Here is a 22622-nt window from a genome sequence, read left to right as displayed (position 1 = left end):
GTTTGTTGCTGCTTGTGGTGCTGATAAGCGTGCTGCTCAGGAGCATGCAGCACAGCATGACTCTCGAGGGTGCTGTCTAGTTGCTGGTTCGACTCAGTGCTACAAATAAAAAAAATTGCTGTAAATGTTGCAATATATCAACATCAGAACCAAAAGATGTGTTAAAAATAAATTGTAGTTCAAGGGCATTGGTATCTTTATACATACGGGGAAAACTTTTTTAGTATGTGGTAAAAGAATTCATTTCGATCTGGCATAAGTTTTTAAAATCTCTCTAAAAGTTGTAAAATCTGCACTGAAATTACAATAAGGGAAATTTTACCAACATATTAAGACAATTGCATGCCGCTTAACTTCAGTTTAGAATGAAGAAACGGAGAGTCTCACCGAATCCCAAGAATAAATTTATAATCACTTACTGAAATTTGAGCTAGAAAAATCGAACAAAATCTCACTTTTGTGCGAAACCCCGGTTTACAACCACGAGGTAAGTAAAATGTACAGAATACCGCTAATTATCTTTGAGTTTGAAAGCTGTAGATTTTAATTTTTTGCGTTGAATAGCGCTATGTCTCGCAGCTAACTGGCTTGGCCTGCAACTGGTTTTGCTTGAAATTGACATGAAAAGCACTCATTATTAGAGGCCGCACTATCGGAAATAGTTCCAAGTTCGTAACTCAGTCAGCCAATCACTTACTACTTCTCAAACTGAACCCACCAATCACAGACGAAAAATTGGCCGCTACGAGCACTAAGCCCGCAAAGTGTACTTAAGTTAAACGAATTCCTAAGCGAGTTTTGTTAGTATGTCTGGTAGCTCGCTGTGCCCTCATCGTCACTCCCCGCCACGCCCATCCGGAACGTTGCGTACGGATAAATGTCCGAAGCGTTCTCTGCAATTATAGAGCACGGCTCAGTTACACTCTCGATCCCCGCTGTCTCTCCAGTGCTATTCGTGCAGGCATTGTCTGGCGTATTTTGGCCTAGAGTGATTGCACCTCGCCGAGAAATTAAAAAACCCATATTATTCGGAGCAAGGGAATTTTTCGATGTTTTGGTAAACTTCAATTAAAACTCATTTGATAACCTTTTATGTTTTTTGTACCTGGAATTTTTGAGAGCGCTGAAGAATTACGCGAAGGTGCATACAGGCTGGAGCTCTCTGCTGCCAGACGCGCCTTCTGAGCGTCCGCTGCCGCCGTTGAGCTCGCGGTGCCTGTTTTTCGGGGGGTTATAGTTGTCGTACATTTTATAATCTACTGTTTGCGGGGTTAAAGTTGTCGTACATTTTATAATCTACTGTTTGCGGGGTTATAGTTTTTGTACCTTTTGTTTTATATTCATATTGTTTGCTGCGTCATGGCTGTCGTACCTTTTATTATCTCCTATGTGCGGTGTTATACAGTAGTTATCGTACCTTTTATTGCCTGTTCGTAGATTTATTGTATCTCGGAAAATTGCAGATTTTGTTAAATTTTGCATAATTTCGGCTTCCAATCATGCACGCATTCTTAGCATCGTATGCCGTCTGCTGTTGCTTGCAGTTTTTATCTTACATTTATTCGAATTTTCAATTCTACAACATTTATTAATATTTTCTATTAATCCCAAATCTCAAGGCACGAGGCAATTTTTAATGATGTGACACTCGCCTCAACCAGAATGCCAGTGGTTACAATCTACATTAAACTTATAATTGAATTGCTAAGTTGATTTTAGTGAGCACAACTCTTTCCTGATTGTTTTTTTTTTTCGAGCAAAGAGCCTTGTGAAGAGTTATTACTGATGGTAGTGATGAGAGTATGAACGAAGGTAGTTATGAGGATAGTTATGATGGTAGTGACGAGGGTATTTACGAGGGTTGTGATGAAAGTAGATATGAGGTAGTGATGAGGGTAGTTATGAAAGTAGTGCTGAAGGTAGGCGACGATGGTAATGATGAAGGTAGTGAACAGGGAAGTAATGAGGGTAGTGACGAGGATAATAATGAAAGTAGCGACGAGGGTGAGGGCGTAATGGAGAGGTAAGAAAAGACGGGTTGTGGCGAGGGTAGTGGCGAGGGTAGCGACGAGGATAATGGCGAGGGTAGTGACGAGGGTCGTGATGAGAGTCGTGATGAGGGTAGTGCCGAGGGTAGTGACGAGGGTAGGGTAATGACGATAGTAGTGACGAGGGTAGTGCCGAGGGTAGTGACGAGGGTAGTGACGAGGGTAGTGACGAGGGTAGCCGCAGCTACCAGCAGCAGGAGGGCGGCGAGGGCAGCGAGTGCTGAGGGGAGGGAGGGGAAGACGGAGGGGGGTGAGGAGGATGGGGAGTGTGACAACATCCCCCCTAACCCCCGCGGCAACACCCGGCAACCCCCAGCATCTGTGGGTAATGAAGAGTTTTTATTTAACAACAAGAATTAAATTAACAATTAAAATTAAATCGATAATACACATAAATATTCTACACTATAAATGGCATCGTAATGAATCACTATTACATATTGATTATTTAATACATTATAATTATTAATTTATAATTATATAGATTAATTCCCAAGTGCATATTCAGTGAAATCCAGAGCACCGTGAGAAGGCTTCTAGGTTTCGTTCACTAATATTACACATTTCGTGCATTCATATTGCACATTCTATGTCATATTGCACATTTTGTGTAATATTGCACAATTCGTACGCTGAGAGTTCGCCACTATTACATTTTTTCCGATAATCTGTAGGAGCAGCAACGATGAATGTTAGCTGGCGAGTATAGCGGCAAGTCTTGCTTACCGAGTTGCCGGAGTGTAACTGTATTAAAACTGCCAATCAATTGCCGAAAAATATTAATGTCGTCGCACCTCAAAAATCTAAACTAAGGAATGGCAGCCAACATAGTGATGGCAGTTGTTGCCATGAGGTGAGAGAATTAAATTATTTCGCGCCTTGCGTAGCTCTTTTTATTATTTTTTTTTTTGTTGTACCTTTTTATTGCAGCGCTTGGTGGCTGTCGAAGGCGACACTTCAGCATGGCTTTGCTTGTGCCAAAAAATATCCGGGTGCGAGTTATTATTATTAATTATTATATATTAATTTGATTATTTATTATATATTAATTGTATTGTATTATTGACTCACCCACGATGACAGCGATGGGTGAGGCCCCCGCCGTGTTGTGAGCGGTGACTCTGAGGGCGACGCTCTGGGGGACCACGTCTCCCCCAGACAGGGAGCGAGCGTGGGGGGCCGTGATGGTGTACACCTCCTGGGGGGCCAGGCTGCTCCCCACTGTGGGTTATGAATAGATAATTATAATCTATAATATAATTATGCATTTAAATTTAGTGAAATTCTTAGCGATTGTTAAAATTTATTGTCTAATTAATTTGTTAACGTTTATACGCTTATCGTTTGTCTCGTGTTAGGGCAAAGTCGACTCTCGTTAGCTCTATCTTAATTACTATTGCTTTAATCTTACCCGAGAAAAGACCTCTTGCTCAAACAGTATTACCAATTTTGTTAACTCTTGCTTATCTATACCTTAATTTGAGTTTGTCCGAGTGTGTTTTCATTTTATTTTGTTCAATTTAATGCATGTTAGAACTTCTGTGTTTCGCTCGTTTAAGATCTTGCTTTACCGGCTTTACGCCAGTGCTTTGAACCCGTATAGGGTCATTGGCTCCTTGGAGCTTCGGTGTTAACCGATTATGTCACATGCCTAGTGCTGTGAATTAACTTGCATGCTTGCATGCGCTTAACTCTCTTTAAGTACGAGCGAACACTCCTATTACTGTTTTCACTATTTTCTTTCTAATCTTGCTTATACGTTCTGTTGCCACCGGCAATATATGGTGAGAAGTGGAGAAATTGGTGAGAAGTGGAGGAATTGAACTGAAATTGAATATTGTGTTCTAGACTTCCAACTTTCGAACTTTTACTTATGTGCGAACCTATTTTACATTCTACTACAGTGCACGAGCTCCTCATCGCGCTTCGTGCTTCTCGTTTCCTTCTGGCTTCGTTTTGCGAACCAATTCTCTTTGCGGAACCACAATAAAAGTTTCAACGCGTTCTTTGTTTTTTGATTTCAAATTCTACCAAAATTCAATACGATTTGGGTGAATGCTGTCTCCCTCACCCCGCCCCCTCACCCTGCCCCCTCTCCCCGCCCCCTCACCCGTGGTCCAGGCGTGGGTGTGCAGGAGGTCGAGGGTGAAGTGGGTGATGGTGCACCCACCGTCCCCCCAGCGGCCGAAGTAGGCGACCACGGAGCTCCCTGTGAAGGGGGGGCGCTTTAATCAAATAGCATATTTATAATATTAATACACAAATAAAATGAAAGGCATATTTTTAGTATTTATACACATATCTATAATAGTTATACACATATTTATAATTTTTATACACAAATTTATAATATTTATACACTTATTTATAATATTTCTAGGCAGTATTTCCATATCCTGATGCAAGGATAGCCTGTCGCCACAACTACTAAGCGTTTGCTTCGCTATACGAAAGAAATAATAGGCCTAAAAGGTGTAGAGGCGGTCTGATAGGCCTGCCATGCACAAAATTATCAGGAATTTCTACTCGTAATATAATCTTCGCCTTAATGCAATCATAGGTTATTTTGAACCAAAATATCACACTGCTTATGAACCTTAATTGGTATTATTTATTTTCATTCATATATTTCAATACAATTACAATGGTTGGTCAATAATTTAAAATTCCCCGAATATTAGGCATGTATATTCATAATACATAGATAGTAATGAATCGTTGAATACTGACCGTTCATCGCTGCCACCTGGGGGGCGGGTGGAGGTTGTGGGGGGCGTCCTCGGGTAGGGATGGTGAGGGGGGCGGAGGAGGGAGAGACCCCCACCACATTACGGGCCGTTACGTAGACCTGACGTGACACAACAGCTATTGTCATCTGTTACGGGCCGTTACGTAGACGGTTAGACCTGGCGGCCGGTATGACAATAGATAGCTGTTTCATCGTTTATTGAGCCGTAGACCTGTCGCCTATTCTACACAACTTGTTGCGGTCTCGAACCCAGAACTCAATGCTCCAATTCTGCTTTGCTTAACCGTCCGGCCTCTTTGCCGATAGTGACCAGAAACTCGCACATAACTGGGATCGAACCTGCACCTCACTGCTCCAATATTGGTACGTGAACTGTGATCACTGGGCCACGCTGCTATCTATTGTCATTATGTCATTAATATTGTTCTAACAGTAATATGCTGATTCCTATATACGATTCGTTCATTATTAGCAGTGTCACCCCCAGATGAACTTCGTTTTCTACAAAATTGCAACGCAAAGGATGGCTACCGGGCTAACTGTTATATTTTGTTCGTGTGAAGAAATCCTGCGCTACCATGCCCCTAAAAACTTGAAGATATTGTATTCCCCCTAGAGGAAGACTACAGCACCACTCACCCAGTATTCCCCTCAGCATCACCCGGTAATACTTTAGATTAAGCGCATCCAAAAAAGGGTGGTTTTTTAATTATACGTTTTTTGGGGTGTAGATAAAGAATCTGAAGTCCGTTTTTGGCGGTCGGCAGCGGAAAACCGATTTTTTTTCTCCGAGGCTCTAATTCATCAAAAAAAATCGGGCAAAAATCGGCAAAGTCGGCGAAAAAACCTAACCTAACCTAACCTAACCGTGGTTGCAATGTCGTGGTTGCCTGCAATGTCGTGGTTGCTAGAGTATATGGGTCACCGAGGCTAAGTTAAAAACGCTATAAATCCACGGATATTGGGGCCAACATTTAACTTGCATTTTACCTTAGAAAATATATAAAAATCAGCATATATAAAAATCGGTTTTCCGATGCCGACCGCCAAAAATGGATTTCAGATTCGTAATCTACGCCCCAAAAAACATATAATTAAACAAAAAACACCCTTTTTGGATGCACTTAATCTAAAGTAATACCCATCACCCCCAAAGCGGAGGTATGCAGCCTTCCCCCTAACCTGTTACCCAAACACAGCATCATGCCCAGCGGGAGACTACAGCCCCACTGACCTAGTACCCCAAGACAGCATCATCCCCCAGCGGGGGACTATAGCCCCACGGACCTGATACGTGGCTCCACACCGAAGATCCCCAATTTTGAAAGACCGTTGTGGGGCATCGAACTTGAGGTTGTGCCACTGTCCTCCCCCACTCTCCCCTATTTGGCCCATCTCCCTCTAGCGTAAGAAAGACCAAAATATTGCAGATGTAAACAATCTTGTCATATATTTCCTAACGTTTCATAGAAGTCTGTTGGTAGGAATATCTTAATTTCATTTGTTTCCATCAAAGAAGCTCAATGTTAACATTTTTGGTACTTCCAGCTGCATGTCCTCAGCAAAACCAAGAAACTGTTGCTCTGGTCTAAGAGTTCTAATACCCACTTGAAACTTGACAACTCAAGTAATGCTAGCGTCTATTTTGTTTGAACTTTTCATTCCTAACAGTTTCCCCTATTACGAGCGACAACGGACAACTATTGGAACAATATTCCGCTGATGCCACTTTGAGAGCCAACAAACTTCAAATTTTGAATCATGATTATGATGAGTTCGTGTATTGAAACCAACAAATTATCCAATGTAAGCAGAGGTATTCTTTTTTTTGTTGAAAATGAATTGGGTCGAGATACAAAACAATGGCATGCCATTCCAATGAGCCTTCTAGACAAATTTAAATGAACGCACATCAGTGAAAATAAAGGCAAATTCTACGTATGCTCAGAATGAATTATCTAATGGCACGTTATAGGGGAATTCAACACAGATTTGCTTAACGAGGCAAAAAAGTTAAAACTAATAGGCAGGTGCTCATTTGCGTATGATACATTGATTATAAACAACTACGGAAAGAATGAAAAAATGCTCACTGATTATTCATCACGTGTAGTTGCCAGAGTCATGAGGCGCTGCCTGACGTATGACCAAAGTGCCGTCCCCGGTCATGGCAAACCTGATGTTAGCTCAAATTATTTAAATTATTCCCAAAAACTTTATAAAATAAAATAATGAATACTTTTCCTAAAGCCACAATAAAATTGAATGATATTTAGGTTCCTTGGAATCATTCGTTCTCGAGCTTGGAGCTCGAGAACGAAAGGTTGCCTGACGTACGATGATATTGAAAACAGGAGAATAAACGTAAGTGGCAATTCACTGGAAATATTTTAGCTTCACTTCCCATGTGCAGTAAATTTTTCTTCCTTTTTGTAAGCTAACGATAGCATTCGTTGTAAAGAAGTAAAATGTGGGCGAAAATAAAATAAAAAGTTGAATAAAGAGTTGACGAAAACTCTCAGAGGTTTGACTGTCAAGATACTTCTCGGTTAATTCCAATTTTAGGTAAAGACTTAATATCAATTTATCTCTGCCAATTTGTACTGGCTGGTTTCGCTGTTTTGTCACAAAGGTAGATTATTCAGATAGCATTGTATATTTGTGATGCATAATAAAGATGAAAAAATTAAAAATATTAAATTACAGAGGAAGAAGTTTAGCCTTGAGGTTTTAACGAGGAAATGGATATTTCTACGTAAAAAATGTTCTCACGAGGTTATGACAATCTCGTATCCTCTTACCTGCCGCCCAACCTGTTAAGTGGTGATCACGTATCCTCTTAAGGGGTAATCACGTATCCTTTTACTTGTCACCCAGCCTGTTAAGTGGTGATCACGTATCCTCTTACCTGCCGCCCAGCCTGTTAAGTGGTGATCATTGGACAGACTCTGGACCAGCAGGGAGTAGGTGGCGCTAGTGGCGTCGCTGCCGTCACACGTGTAGTTGCCAGAGTCATGAGGCGCAGCCTGACGTATGACCAATGTGCCGTCCCCGGTCATGGCAAACCTGAGGTTAGTTTAAATTATTTAAAATTTTCTCTACAACTTTATAAAGTAAAATAAATGTTTAATTATTCTAAAGCCACGAGAAAATAGAACTATATTTCGGTTCCTTGAAATACCTGCCGCCCAGGCTAAGTGGTGATCTCGTATCCTCTTACCTGCCGCCCAGCCTGTTAAGTGGTGATCACGTATCTTCTTACCTGCCGCCCAGGCTAAGTGGTGATCACGTATCCTCTTACCTGCCGCCCAGCCTGTTAAGTGGTGATCTCGTATCCTCTTACCTGCCGCCCAGCCTGTTAAGTGGTGATCTCGTATCCTCTTACCTGCCGCCCAGGCTAACTGTTAAGTGGTGATCAAGTATCCTCTTACCTGCCGCCCAGCCTGTTAAGTGGTGATCACGTATCCTCTTACCTGCCGCCCAGCCTGTTAAGTGGTGATCACGTATCCTCTTACCTGCCACCCAGCCTGTTAAGTGGTGATCAAGTATCCTCTTACCTGCCACCCAGCCTGTTAAGTGGTGATCACGTATCCTCTTACCTGCCGCCCAGGGCCAGAGGACGCCCAGCGTAGGCCCAGGAAGGCAGGGTCTTGGCCCTGTCAGTGGCAGGCTGTCCCGCTGACACCAGCAGGCACTGCAGGCTCACGTCGTCGCGGTGCTGCACCGCCACCCGCTGGCCGAACGACGCCACGCTCCAGCGCCGGGCTGGCGGGGCAAGGGCTTTGCGTTAACTATAATCTTAACAAACTTTGTTTTTTTAACAAGCATTATTTGTTAACAAGCATTATTTGTTAATAAACATATTTTTTAACAAACGTTTTTTTAACAAACGTTATTTTTTAACAGACGTTTTTTTTAACAAACGTTATTTTTTAACTAACCTTTTTTTAACAAATATTTTATTGGTTTAGTAAACTACATTTGTGAATAAACTTTATTTATGAAGACACCATTCCATTAAAAACTTTATTTGTTAACACACTGTGCTGCTTAACGAACTTCATTTGTTGATAATTTTTTTTTCGTTCACATTGGCGTAAGGCGTTTGTTGCCAAATTTTTATTTTACCTCCAGATTAGTATTAATTGAACACAATTCATTCCAGCGGGCTGTGTTATGGGTGATAAATTAGTGACGGTGATTAATGATCGCTTAAGAGAAATAATGCAGTGGGTAAAAGAATGCCCGTAAGCTTCAACTTGTAGGTCAAGATCAATGTCAAGATGCAATCATTTATTTTTCATTATCAAATGATATAAAGCTTCAACTTCTTGTCAAGTATCAATAACCAATCTTAACACTATTTGCAAACCAAAACAATGCAATAAAATTAATTTCGACCGCACTAGAAAAACGGTTTCATTTGCAAAAAAGCACCACGCATTTAGCTAAGTCATACCCTAAACCGTCAAGCCGAATTTGAGGCGGCGATGTATATATGAAATTAAATACATTTTGTTCGGTGTTCAGCGTTGCCAATTCTGCGTGGCTCTCTGAGAACTTGTTTGGGCTTTAAATTTTAGTGTTTCAAATTCAAGTCCGCTTGGAAATATTCAAGTCAAATTCAAGTCCGCGTGGCTTTCTGGAAACTGGACTGGGCCTCAAATTTTAGAGTATCTTTGATTTTAACTGCTACTTCCGAGGCCTTCATGAAGTTGTGGAGTTTACAAGGTAGAGACAATATATCTATAAAACGGATTAAATTAGAAACATTATTGAAGGATTACATAAAAAAATGTCTCATAAATTCGCTTACGTTGGACTTACGCGCATCTGGGTGAAGCAGCACTCTGAGGGAGGGTGACGCGGGCCCTTCCCCCATGGGTGACTGAACCGTCATCCACACCTCATGGGTGCCAGGCTCGAGTGGGCTGAGGGTGTGGGTGAGAGTGTGGGTGGATGAGAGCCTTGAGGTGTGCAAGGTGAGTCTTGTTGGCGGTTGGGAACGATGAGTGAGGCGGTGGTAGAGGGTGTAGTGTAGGATGTCCCCCATCCTGGGTGAAGGGGGGAGCCAGGACACCAAGATAGCCTGCCCACCCGCCTGCTGCGCCCCAAACCTCGACGGGGGACCGGGAACTGCTGGTGAAGACAAGAGGATTATGGGAAACTTTCACCTTTCAATTGCAGGTAAGAATATTTTAAATAAAGTTCCTAAAAAGTGTAAATTCGAACTTTGATGAATTTAGAGTGAGCGAAACAATGTTTATTTTCACATAAATAATCAAGTCTTGACCGTATATAAATGTATGAATATATTTTTGCCGCTGTTGAGCAATCAAATGTATCAACAAACAAATGCATGCTCGATATGTGATAATTCATCGGTCTCCTATAAAGCGGGGTTAATATTAACAAGCAACGTAACTAAACATTTATTTGGCAGGCCATGATTTTAATTATCATATAATTTGCCTGCTACAGAATTTTTATTAACTTTCAAAGATAAGCTGCCAGCAACATAGCTGATACAGAACTAAACTTCTGGAGCCAAACAGTCGAAATGTAGAGTAAATTGAGAAGTAATTGGTGCCTGCAGATGAAAAAAATCAAGTCCGAGTTTTTTGTGATTATAACTTTAAGTAATTGAACTGGCGTTTGAAATTCATGACGTCAGAAAAATCAAAGACTCAAATAAGCGTCATTTGCATGGTAACAGAAGAAACTTCGATATTTAAACCCATCCAAACCCAATTATAAATCGCAGCAACATATGGCCTTGCTCAAGTATGGCCTCTGCCTCATGTTCTCTTCGGACCTTCGTTCGCGCGAGCGCCGGTGTGCATAGATTTATATGCGCAAGAAATGTATTAGTATGGAAACTAATTATAAATTTATTACTTTGGAACCCTATCTGGTTAGTCACTTCCAAGAAAATTACATTTAATACGCATGTTTTAATTTATATCATGAAGAATGAGATGAGAGGTTATGGCTGTTTACGCACGGCCAGCGCCGGTGCTGCAGACGGTGCCGGCGGCCCAGCGGCCCTGGCCAGCAGCTGACACAGCGGCCACGCTGACGCTGTAGTTGCTGGCGGGTGTCAGGCCCCTCACTGTCAGCTGCAGCTCTGACGGCCCCACCTGCGCCTCCTGCATATCTGCTGACACAAGAGAGATACGAGGTCCTGGCTGACACATGGTCTTGGCTGACTCAAGATATGAGCTGATACGAGGTATGGGCTGACACGAAGTCTGGACTAACGCAAGACATGAGCCGACATGAAGTCTAAGCTGACAAGAGGTCAGCCGACATTGAGTACAGGAAAGAGAAGGCTAACTGCAGAACATTCAGCGGAGAAGGAAGAATAACTTGTGTCCTAGATGTACATCTGGAATAAACTCCTCATTCAACAGTTATATTCATGATGAATGTTGAGAGAATTGGGTGACATGAATGTCATGAGAGTTCATTACGCTTCAGGTATTGTGAGTAGGAATGTTTTTTTATTGTTTGTCATTACAGTAGCGCGCGTGTGATTGTTGATTCGTCCACCGGCTTCCTTCAAAGGCGCCCAGCGGACAGTGAGTGCCGAGGACGACGCCTGGGCGGCGCTGCAGGAGACGCTACCTGGAGCTGTCTGAGGGGCTATGGCGGGGAAATATTTATGAGAGGAGTACAGAGGGCTGAGGGGGGCAGTTTTTCTGAGAAATGATGCCAAGTATTTTATTAAAATGAAAGTAACTAACGAAAATAAGGAACCATCATCGATGTCTTCATCTTAAGACATTCTAAGCTGATGATGAATACATTTCAAAACATGAACTGATTGCTCTTCATTTCAGCGAAAATTTTTTTTTTGTATTATCTTACATTATATATAATATCGTTAATTGATCATCACATAGTTGAAAGGATGATGCTCATTCTTATATAAATTGCGCCATTAATAGATAACATTTACGTTCTTCTGCGGTGGTAACGCGGACGGCGGGTGAGAGAGGCCCGAAGCCCTGGGCGTTGTAGGCCTGCAGCCTGACGTCGTACGTCGTGTAGGCCTCAAGGCCCTCTACGCTGGCCCCGTATGTGTGCCCAACTACCCCTGGCCTCCCCAGGTCCAGCCTTGGAGGCTCAATGGCATCCCCAAAAGGTTCTGAACCCCTGGGGAAGTCGGCAGTTGAAGGCCTGTTCACGACAACGTAGCGGGACTCCGTTGCAAGGGACGAGCTTGGGAAGAAACGTCACGTTAGATAATAATGACAACGTATAGTGAAGAAACGTCGCGCACCACACGTCAGTCCACACACCACACGTCAGCCCACACACCACACGTCAGCCCACACACCACACGTCAGTCCACACACCACACGTCAGTCCACACACCACACGTCAGCCCACACACCACACGTCAGTCCACACACCACACGTCAGTCCACACACCACACGTCAGCCCACACACCACACGTCAGCCCACACACCACACGTCAGCCCACACACCACACGTCAGCCCACACACCACACGTCAGCCCACACACCACACGTCAGCCCACACACCACACGTCAGCCCACACACCACACGTCAGCCCACACACCACACGTCAGCCCACACACCACACGTCAGCCCACACACCACACGTCAGCCCACACACCACACGTCAGCCCACACACCACACGTCAGCCCACACACCACACGTCAGCCCACACACCACACGTCAGCCCACACACCACACGTCAGCCCACACACCACACGTCAGCCCACACACCACACGTCAGCCCACACACCACACGTCAGCCCACACACCACACGTCAGCCCACACACCACACGTCAGCCCACACACCACACGTCAGNCAGGACGCGGGTGGGGGAGGTGGGGGTGGTCCGCACCTCTTGAGGGGCCGCCCCCGGGGCCTCCCCCAGCGTCCTCACCTGCCCAAGGGCGAAGAATTTCCTAATAATGCGATTGACCAGGGGAGTGGACAGAATAGATGGCCTAGTTGTCTTAAAATGAAAATAACAAAATTGCCAGAGGAATTGCCATTGCGTGCAAAAATAAAAAAAAAAGAACAATGGATAAATTTATCCCTACCTAGAGCTGTGAAGTAAATTAATCAGCGCGATAATATTGCGGGCGTGACAATTCTATTTAAATATTTGTCCTAAATGTTCTGGAACGTTTTAAAGCATACACAGCAAAATTTTCAAAACTTAATTTAAAGTTGAAAACCGAAAAAATGTTCATTTTTCTATGTTGCTGATGCAGAGAAAAAAGTAAACGAATTCACGTCAAACCTGCAGCGCTTCTGACGGCGGAGACGACCCGACGTCGTTGATTGCTGTCACCCTGAGCAGGTAGTTGTGGGCGGGCTGCAGGTGGGTGAGGTGGGCGGTGTTGGTGCCCACCACCTCAACGCTGAACCCACCTGAGGGCATCCCTGGCCCACCTGAGGGCTGCAGCGCCCCGCCATTCAACGCAGAGTTCAAGGCCTCATCGTCCCAAGCGTCTGCGGGAAGTGAGATTAATGAGAGGCCCGTAATTACCTTAATATAGCATGAAGCAAGAGACTCATATATTACCTCGTTACGGTAGGAAGCGAGAGGGCCGATAATCACCTTATTATAGTATGAAGCGTGGGGAATATAATTGCCTCATTATAGTAAGAAGTAGCCCAATAATACCTCATTATAGTTGGAATACAATGACGCTTAATAAGATAATTCCGGCATGATGCGTGGCGTAGAGGGGCCTGAGCACGTGGAGTGTAACTATCAATCTATTTTATTTGGAACTTTTCTGAGAATTTAATTATTGTAATTTTGTTAGTTAGAAATGATATGATGAATAATGAAAACAGGATGAACAGTGCCGTAGTTGAAGCGTAGCGTTGGCGCTGTTCTAATAAGGCCTCAAGATCCACCCAATTTCTTACCCAGAGTATGTTTTGAGGAACCATTCAAAACCATGCTGAAAGCACCACCCTCGACGGCTACCAATCGGCAATGAATGGCCAGCGTGTGTTAACCATTGATTCCGCGCTTTAGTTGACTGAATCATTTACTGAATGATCATAAATGCATGGAAATTGATCAGTAAGAAACAAGGTGGCACCCACCTGTCTGGGGTATGATGTGCACTGTGAACCTGGTGCTGGTGATCTGATCTGAGCCTCCAGGTGCAGTGGTCCCTGCTGGTGTATAACCTGATGGTGTACTGCCTTGTGCTGGGGACCCTGAATCCCCAAACCAGGCAACCGTGACGTCACGGGACCCACGGGCCGTGATTCGTAATCCGTGGGGAGCGGGTGGAACATCTGTGTGACGTCAGAAATCATTCGTAGTATTATGTCGACTTGGCGCTTAACGCAAACAAAAAGCACTCATATATATACCACTTATATATATTTATATTAGTGGCAAGCTTGTACATATTTTTTAACATTTTCTCTTTGGTCTTATTTATTAAATGTAGGCGCCTCGACTTAGGCACGGCCTAAGCAAAAGACGGAACGTCACCCTTGCACTCCTAAAGCATTACGGCGCGTCGTCAGAGTGCTCTGAGTCTGAGAGCAGGATCGTCTATTGCGAGGACCACGGTGTGAAATCCTTGCAGGATCCTAAGATTGACAAGTTCCTACTCTCGAGCGTGTAGGCTTTGTAAGGTGAAATCTGCCGTTACACAAATTTTCTAGCAAAGGGTGGTTTTCATGGGGCCGAGGTCGGCTAGATCTAATTGGATTCAGCCGACAGCTGGCCAGCTCTATCTACTCCCATCTCGTTCAGGTCTTTTCCCTCGTCAGAGATTGCAGGAACCCTCGTGGGTAGCTACTTGCCGATCTGACAAGAGAACGAAGGTTCCACATCGTGGTCGCGATACCTCGCCTTCAGACTTCGCCGCACTCTGACCACCAGCCTTAAGTAATTTACGGCGTAATTTATGTCGCCTCATACTTTCCACAACGCTCTCATCATAAATGTTAGTTTTCAAGATTCTTACTCCACGTGTAAACATGGACATTTTAACATAATTTTTGGAGAAAAATATCTATAACGAGGAAGCAGAAGCAGAAATTCCGGGTTTACCGATCAGTCGAGAATAAATAGTAAAATCAATACAACACGTCGCACAATAATTCAAAAACCTTAACGTACAAAATTTTTATTCATCATAACTGTTTTAATTCATAGTTTATAGATTTTTAGTCACTATGCACAGATCGTAGATTAATACCTATATGTAGGCATGAAACAAAATCAGCTATTGTTATCTCATTCAGAAGTGAAGTTAAGGTGAACCTCGTGAGTGAAAAAATAACATAGGAGCCAGCCAAGCACATCCGAGATCAAGCGGCTCCAAAAATGCACCTGAGTGTGCATTAGGCGCGTGATCAAGAGCGTGCGCATCACCGCCGCCAGCTGCCACACGGGCCGAATTATTTCCTATGGAATTCCTTAACTAAATTTTCCTAAATAACTCCATTCGGAAATAAGATAGTAGTCTGAAATTTTAAGTAATATTCCAGAGACTTATTTGTGAACTCTGAACATTGAGATAACATATTTCAAATTTGTATTCAAACTATTTTCGGGTTGCAATAAAAACTTGACATTGTTCGTGAAGCGTGCCACTTTTATGTTATTTTAATATGAGCGTCCGTTATACTATATCCATTCTCCACTAATCGGTATACCACGCATTCCTAAATCGGATTCCTCGTGGTAGACAAAACTAACCAAGCCAAATACGCAGTGAAATTGCCGTAGATTAGTGAAAAAGTTTTCTTGTTATTGTTGATCATTGAATAGCCTTGTATCAGCCTGTCAAAAACCCTCAGCTGTCAGGAGGACGAGGACAGATTTATGATAAAACAAGACAGATAAAAAACCTCAGCTCTCGGCCGAGGACAGATTTATAAGGAAACCGGGAGCTTTGGGAAGCAAGTGGATCGGCCAGCGGTTGGCTGGTGTCCCCGTTTGCTAGTGTCCAGTTGTGTTCATAATCAGGTATTAGGTATTTAGTATCAGCAGAATATTTGACAAGGCAAGGATCACAGCAGGGTGCTTGTTGAGAGGAATATCAAGCGTAAGCGGATCATTGTTCCATGGTGAACTATTATAGCTATGGAACTATGGTAAACTCTAATTATGTAACTAACTGAATATATACAAATCACACGAATACAATAATTAATAAGTAACGACTTAAAAGTTAATGCTACAAAACTGGTCCAAATATAAAGAGAAGTAAGATTTTTAGTCTATCGTAGCGCATCCATTGCATTAGTTTAAATTAGTTGGTCAATATTCAGCGTAATAATATTCTACGTCCAAAATAATAATGCAAATGAACTAGCGTACAACTATGCTATAATAATATATGTAACGATCAATAACGACATACCGGCGACGATGAGCGTGACGAGGAAGGTGCGGTCGCCGTGCGCATTACGCGCGTTACACGCGTAGTCGCCGGCGTCGTCGAGCGCGACGAGCGGCAACCGCAGCGTCGCCTGCACCTGCCCCCCGCGCCCCCCCACCTCCCGCACCTCTCTAAAACTCCCTCCCTCACACACACGGGAACCTCGTATACCTCTCACACGGAGCTGGTCTCTTAACCCCCTCCCTCACACACACGGGAACCTCCTGTACCTCTCACACGGAGCTGGTCTCTTAACCCCCTCCCTCACACACACGGGTACCTCGTATACCTCTCACACGGAGCTGGTCTCTTAACCCCCTCCCTCACACACACGGGAACCTCGTATACCTCTCACAATGAGCTGGTCTCTTAACCCTACTTCCTCACACACACGGGAACCTCGTGTACCTCTCACACGGAGCTGGTCTCATAACCCCCCTCCCTCACACACACGGGAACCTCGTGTACTTCTCACACGGAGCTGGTCTCTTAACCCTACTTCCTCATACACACGGTAACCTCGTGTACCTCTCACACGGAGTTCAGCGGTGAAGAAGGCCGTCTGCACCTCATTGCTGACCCGGCAGGTGTAGTTGCCCGAGTGCAGCTCCACAGCTTTTGATATAATCAGCAGGGATGAAAACTCATCAATTTGGCGTACTTCAACTTTTGGCATCATTCGAGTAAGATGAAGTATGAAGTGCTTCAACTTTTGGCATCATTCGATAAGATGAAGTATGAAGTGCTTCAACTTTTGGCATCATTCGATAAGATGAAGTATGAAGTGCTTCAACTTCTGGCATCGTTCGGGAAGATAAAGTCCAAGGTATTTCAACTTTAGACATCAGTCGAGAATGTGGAGTCCGAGGCTCTCCGACTTGTGGTTTCAATCGAAAAGTTGAATTGCGAGAGAGTTCAATTTCCGGCATACGTGGAGCAGCCAAAGCCATGTTTTGTCGAAAAGATGTACTCATTTTATGGGTTTCTAGGAATAAGTCGTAACCGTCGAGTTTCGAAGATACACCCTCATCGATTCCAGATGATTGGCCCATGTCCTCGTATCCAACGTCTTCCTGAATATCATTATTTTGACGACGTCGGCGAAACTTGTTCAGTGATCTTCCATCTTTCCACCACGTGACTGTGAAGGGTGGATCACCTCTTCTGATAGAGCACATCGCTTGCACTCGGTCCCCTTCTTTCACTTCCCCCATCGCGAATGGACTGACAGAGAGTGGAACTGTTTGGAAACAAGGGAAATCGTTTGTTCGTTAGCCTGATCCATTCTAAGATGCATGTACGCCTCAGAGTTCGGAAAGATGCTTCCTCTCCCTCCGGGTCTGTGATCTCATTTTAAAATTGGAGTTGAGGTGGCTGGGGGTGAGCCACCCTTGATTTGCCAGTAATTGTTGCAGGAACAGAAGAAACTGTTGAAGATCCTGATAAAATCTTTTGTTAGATTTAAGATACTAATAACATGCGCATGCTCACAGATGCTGTAAATAGAATTAAAGTTAGCGGATGCATTTTATACATTTCAGTGAAACTTCATAAACATGGAACGGACAGAGTCGTTCATTTAATTAATGAACTGTGCTCAACATTCGTAAAGAGCGTGAAGACGGAAATTCCCATGGAAGTGAAGCATTTCAATCCTATTAGCGGCAGATACTCCATATTGTTACGTTTGAATGATACAGCTCGTACGTTTGACTTCATTTTTCCTAATTGACGATCCCTGGCTTCCATTAAATGAAAATAATTTACTTAATAATATTTTAGATGAGCAACTACCGCCAATNTTAGCAAAACGTAAATCCGTACACTTCATCCCAGTGAAACTGTCGACCGGCGGTAGAGAACACGGACCAATATCTGCCATACTTAGCGAGAAACCCGCTATGGGCCCATGACCCGCAGTGGGCTCGCTGCCCCATGTTACCCTATCCATATAGAAGAATTACAAATGAAAGATTTGGTTGTGACTTAAATTATTGTTTATTTACATCTGAATTAATCATATTGCTGATTGAACTTACTTCATTAGTATTAAAATCAAAATATAGTTTATCAAATTATATATTATATCGCTGATTATTGATCAGGCACATTTGAGCTGCACACAGCTGGCAGCTATGCATCGACTTCAAACATGGCCTTCTATAACACGGCCTCAAACATGGCCTCCAATAACACGGCCTCAAACATGGCCTTCTATAATACGGCCTCGATCATGGCCTTCTATAATACGGCCTCAAACATGGCCTTCTGTACCACGGCCTCATACATGGCCTCCTATAACACGGCCTCAAACATGGCCTCCTATACCACGGCCTCAAACATGGCCTCCTATAACACGGCCTCAAACATGGCCTCCTATACCACGGCCTCAAACATGGCCTCCTATACCACGGCCTCAAACATGGCCTCCTGCTGTCCCCAATTAGAAGGCTCACCCTGTCGTTCGTTCACCACCACATTTATCTCCTCATCTAATATTATGATTGTCGATATTTAAACGCAGTTGTCCACTTCCATTATCAGACGTAAGATAACCAACCCTCACGCGGCTCGGCAGCAAACTCGAGCAAGCTCGCTGTGGAGTTCGGGCGGCTTTGAATACAAACCTTAAGGCTCTGATTGAGAACCGCGAGGCTCCGAACAGGCTCGGCTCTTCCCTATGAGTTTCTTCACAAATTAGGCTGAACTTTACTCCACTCGTAAATGAGATGGCGATATGGATTATTCCATGCTTAGCCAGCTATTTGTTTATAAACGGTGACTAGGAACAAGAAATATGTAAACTTTGTAAATAATACGTTTCCAGTGGTCGGCCTAGTCCAATTAGTTTTAGCCGACCGCTGGCCATTCCTCGGCCGCCTGAAAGCGACCAGTTGCCGCGGAAAAGTGTCTGGCTAGGATATCATATTACAAAGAGTACAAGCTCGAGGGTAGCGATTGGCCGAGCTCCGGGCAGATCAAGGATTTCACACGATGGTCGCGAAAAACTTGCTCTCGACTTCGCTGCATTCTGACTACCAGCCTTAATTAATTTACGACGTCCGAGTTTCCTCATACCTTCCACAACGCTCTCATCGGAAATGTTAGTTTTCAAGATTCATACTCCACGAGCAAACATGGTCATTTTAACATAAATTTTGGCGAAAAATTTCTACAACGAGGAAGCAGAAGCATAAATTCCGGGTTTACCGATCAGTGGAGAGTATGTACCTATGTAGGCGTGAAAAAAATTAAATTGTCATCTCATTTAGAAGTGGGGTTAAGTTGAACATGGCGAGTGAAAAAGTGACAGGAGCCAGTCTAGTCCGTCCGAGATCCAGAGGCTCTAAAAAAGCATCTGAGTGTGCATTAGACGCGTGATCCAGAGCGTTGTCAGCCGCGGCATGATAGTGTGATAAATATGATATTAGTCTAAAATTTTAAATAATATTCCAGCGACTTATTTTGGAACTGTGGACATTGGGATAACTTATTTCAAATTTGTATTACAACTATTTTCGGTATTACAACTATTTTCGGGTTATAATAAAAACTTGACATTGTTCGTGAAGCGTGCGACTTTTATGCTATTTTAAGATGAGCGTTCGTTCTGCTATCCATTCTCCTTGAATCGGTATACCACGCATACCTATATAGGATTCCTCGTGGTAGATAAAACGAACCAAGTCAAATGCGCAGGGATATTGCCTTAGATTAGTGAAAACGTTTTCGTAGTATTGTTGAATATTGAATAGCCTGGTTTTGGTCTCTGATAAAACATGACAGATAAAAACCCTCAGCTGTCAGGAGAACAAGGACATATTTATGATAAAACATGACAGATAAAAACCCTCAGCTGTCGGCCGAGGACAGATTTATAAGGAAACCGGGAGCTTTGGGAAGCAAGTGGATCGGCCAGCGGTTGGCTGGTGTCCCCGTTTGCTAGTGTCCAGTTGTGTTCATAATCAGGTATTAGGTATTTAGTATCAGCAGAATATTTGACAAGGCAAGGATCACAGCAGGGTGCTTGTTGAGAGGAATATCAAGCGTAAGCGGATCATTGTTCCATGGTGAACTATTATAGCTATGGAACTATGGTAAACTCTAATTATGTAACTAACTGAATATATACAAATCACACGAATACAATAATTAATAAGTAACGACTTAAAAGTTAATGCTACAAAACTGGTCCAAATATAAAGAGAAGTAAGATTTTTAGTCTATCGTAGCGCATCCATTGCATTAGTTTAAATTAGTTGGTCAATATTCAGCGTAATAATATTCTACGTCCAAAATAATAATGCAAATGAACTAGCGTACAACTATGCTATAATAATATATGTAACGATCAATAACGACATACCGGCGACGATGAGCGTGACGAGGAAGGTGCGGTCGCCGTGCGCATTACGCGCGTTACACGCGTAGTCGCCGGCGTCGTCGAGCGCGACGAGCGGCAACCGCAGCGTCGCCTGCACCTGCCCCCCGCGCCCCCCCACCTCCCGCACCGAGCTGCCCCCAACCCGGGCACGTGTACAGATTAATTATATGTAAACTATTTTAACAAAATCATTATGGCACTGCACTAGGATACGAAATGAATAATTACGTCCGGTTGATAAATCTATAGAAAAATTCTCTTTGCTGGTAACTTCTGAGGATATTCTTAAGCATTGAGGAATTTATTGACAATAGATGGACAATGTGACATTTTTTCATAAATGTAGAAATAAATATACTTCCATTTATGTGCTAATTTGATATATTTGTTTAAAAGATACTCCTTAATAAAAATATAATGACATATATGTCGCTGAAATAAATATGGGACGTTAATAATGGAACAGTGCTTTATTTACTCATACACACGTTACAATACGCAAGTTGTAATACTACACGTCGCCTGATACTATATAAAGTTTATTTATAAATGCATAAAAATGAATTATAAATATCTATTCACAAGGCACCTGAGATGGGGGAGCTGGTGTGCCCGGGGGGAGGAGGGGGGGAGCGCCCACCCCACCGTCAGGGGAGGGTCGCCCGTGACGGCGCACGTCAGCGTGACGCTGGCCCCGCGACGTGACGTCACGCGAGACGGTGGTGACGTGTCGAACTGCGGCGGAGCTGTGACGTGGTGGGCATACATGTTATTGTTGGTATGTTGGGCAGACATGTTATTGTTGGTATGTTATTGTTGGTATGTTGGGCATACATGTTATTGTTGGTATGTTGGGCAGACATGTTATTGTTGGTATGTTGGGCAGACATGTTATTGTTGGTATGTTGGACAGACATGTTATTGTTGGTATTTTGGGCATACATGCTATTGTTGATATTTTGGGCAGATATGTTATTGTTGATATGTTGGTCAGATATGTTATTGTTGATATGTTGGTCAGATATGTTATTGTTAATATGTTGGTCAGATATGTTATTACTCACAAGGCTCACATCAGATGTTATTATATTATTTATTGTTCCGTATAAAGAGGCTGGAATTATTGCTGCACCCACACACCATTAACTCTAAGGTTGAGGGAGGCGCTGAGGCTCCCGCCCTCACTGCGCGCCTCGCAGGTGTAGGAGGCCGCGTCCTCTAGGACCAGGCTCTGGAAAATCAGCGACCCGTTGGGGTACACCGCCCTAGGGAGGCCCCGCCACTGTGGCCCGCTAAGGTGAGGCCCTGCCGTTGTGACGGGGGGCGTCGTGGGTATTGGGAGGCCGGACCCTGGGCAGCAAAACAGAAATAGTTCATAAAGGAACGAAATTACAAGCACATCATAGTACTGGCTGGCTGGTGTAACCGTTAAACAGAAGCATATCTACTGAAACGCTGGCAATATTTCATGTTCCGTGTCCTCCCAAGTGTCATGGATGACAAGAGCGCCTGTGTTGCGGCAACGGTCTTCTGATGGTAGCTTTCGTTACCAGGCAAAAGGACCTAAAGTTATAGTGCTATGGAACTATTGCTCCATACGGAGAGCAGTTAGTTAAAGTTAGAGAACTATAGAGAGAGAGAGAGAGAGAACTATAGAACTAGTTAAAGTTAGAGAACAATAGAGAACTTTAGAGAGAGATAACTATGGAACTAGTTAAAGATAGAGAACAATAGAGAACCATAGAGAGAGAGAACTATAGAACTACTTTAAGTTAGAGAACAATAGAGAACTATAGAGAGAGAGAACTATAGAACTAGTTAAAGTTAGAGAACAATAGAGAACTATAGATTAGTTAAAGTTAGTGAACCATAAGTAGAGCAATCAGTTGAGCTGGCAAGATTGTTTCCAGAACTTTTCTTGCAATAGCGCTTAGTTTTCCATGTGAACTACCAATCCTGCAGCAGCCTCAATTGCCTCCAATCCCCCAGCTCCCCACCTGCTTTGGTCCAGGTGATGCTGGGCTGGGGA

The 22622-nt window shown here is 43.5% G+C and overlaps 2 protein-coding genes across 2 annotated transcripts; both read right to left on the bottom strand.

The window, feature by feature from the left end:
• Nucleotides 1-1131: 1131 nt before the first annotated feature.
• On the bottom strand, nt 1132-4824 carry LOC125178313. Its single transcript, XM_047881788.1, has 5 exons — nt 4779-4824; nt 4159-4257; nt 3120-3269; nt 2142-2367; nt 1132-1216 (listed from the first exon to the last, which is right to left on the bottom strand). Exons 1-5 carry the CDS (start codon nt 4783-4785, stop codon nt 1132-1134), a joined length of 567 nt encoding a protein of 188 aa, XP_047737744.1. The 5' UTR covers nt 4786-4824.
• Nucleotides 4825-11723: 6899 nt separating this feature from the next.
• Nucleotides 11724-21361, bottom strand: LOC108666859 (contactin-5-like). The gene is made up of 9 exons (XM_018153797.2): nt 21183-21361; nt 20576-20724; nt 17213-17449; nt 16745-16824; nt 16192-16354; nt 13907-14104; nt 13086-13297; nt 12634-12794; nt 11724-12021 (listed from the first exon to the last, which is right to left on the bottom strand). Exons 1-9 carry the CDS (start codon nt 21359-21361, stop codon nt 11724-11726), a joined length of 1677 nt encoding a protein of 558 aa, XP_018009286.2.
• Nucleotides 21362-22622: the final 1261 nt, after the last annotated feature.

This window comes from Hyalella azteca, unplaced genomic scaffold, assembly GCF_000764305.2.
Source record: "Hyalella azteca isolate HAZT.00-mixed unplaced genomic scaffold, Hazt_2.0.2 contig8835, whole genome shotgun sequence".
NCBI lineage: Eukaryota > Metazoa > Arthropoda > Malacostraca > Amphipoda > Hyalellidae > Hyalella > Hyalella azteca.
Note: the sequence above shows the minus strand (reverse complement) of the source record. Positions and strands in the feature narration are given on the sequence as shown.

Bases quoted from the DNA above. Each gene is read 5' to 3' on its own strand.
- LOC125178313 (XM_047881788.1), bottom strand. The intron at 3,270-4,158 runs GTGAGGGGGCGG...CATAACCCACAG, and splicing joins CACCCACGCCTGGACCACGG to TGGGGAGCAGCCTGGCCCCC. The intron at 2,368-3,119 runs GTGAGTCAATAA...CATTACCCACAG, and splicing joins ACCCATCGCTGTCATCGTGG to ATGCTGGGGGTTGCCGGGTG.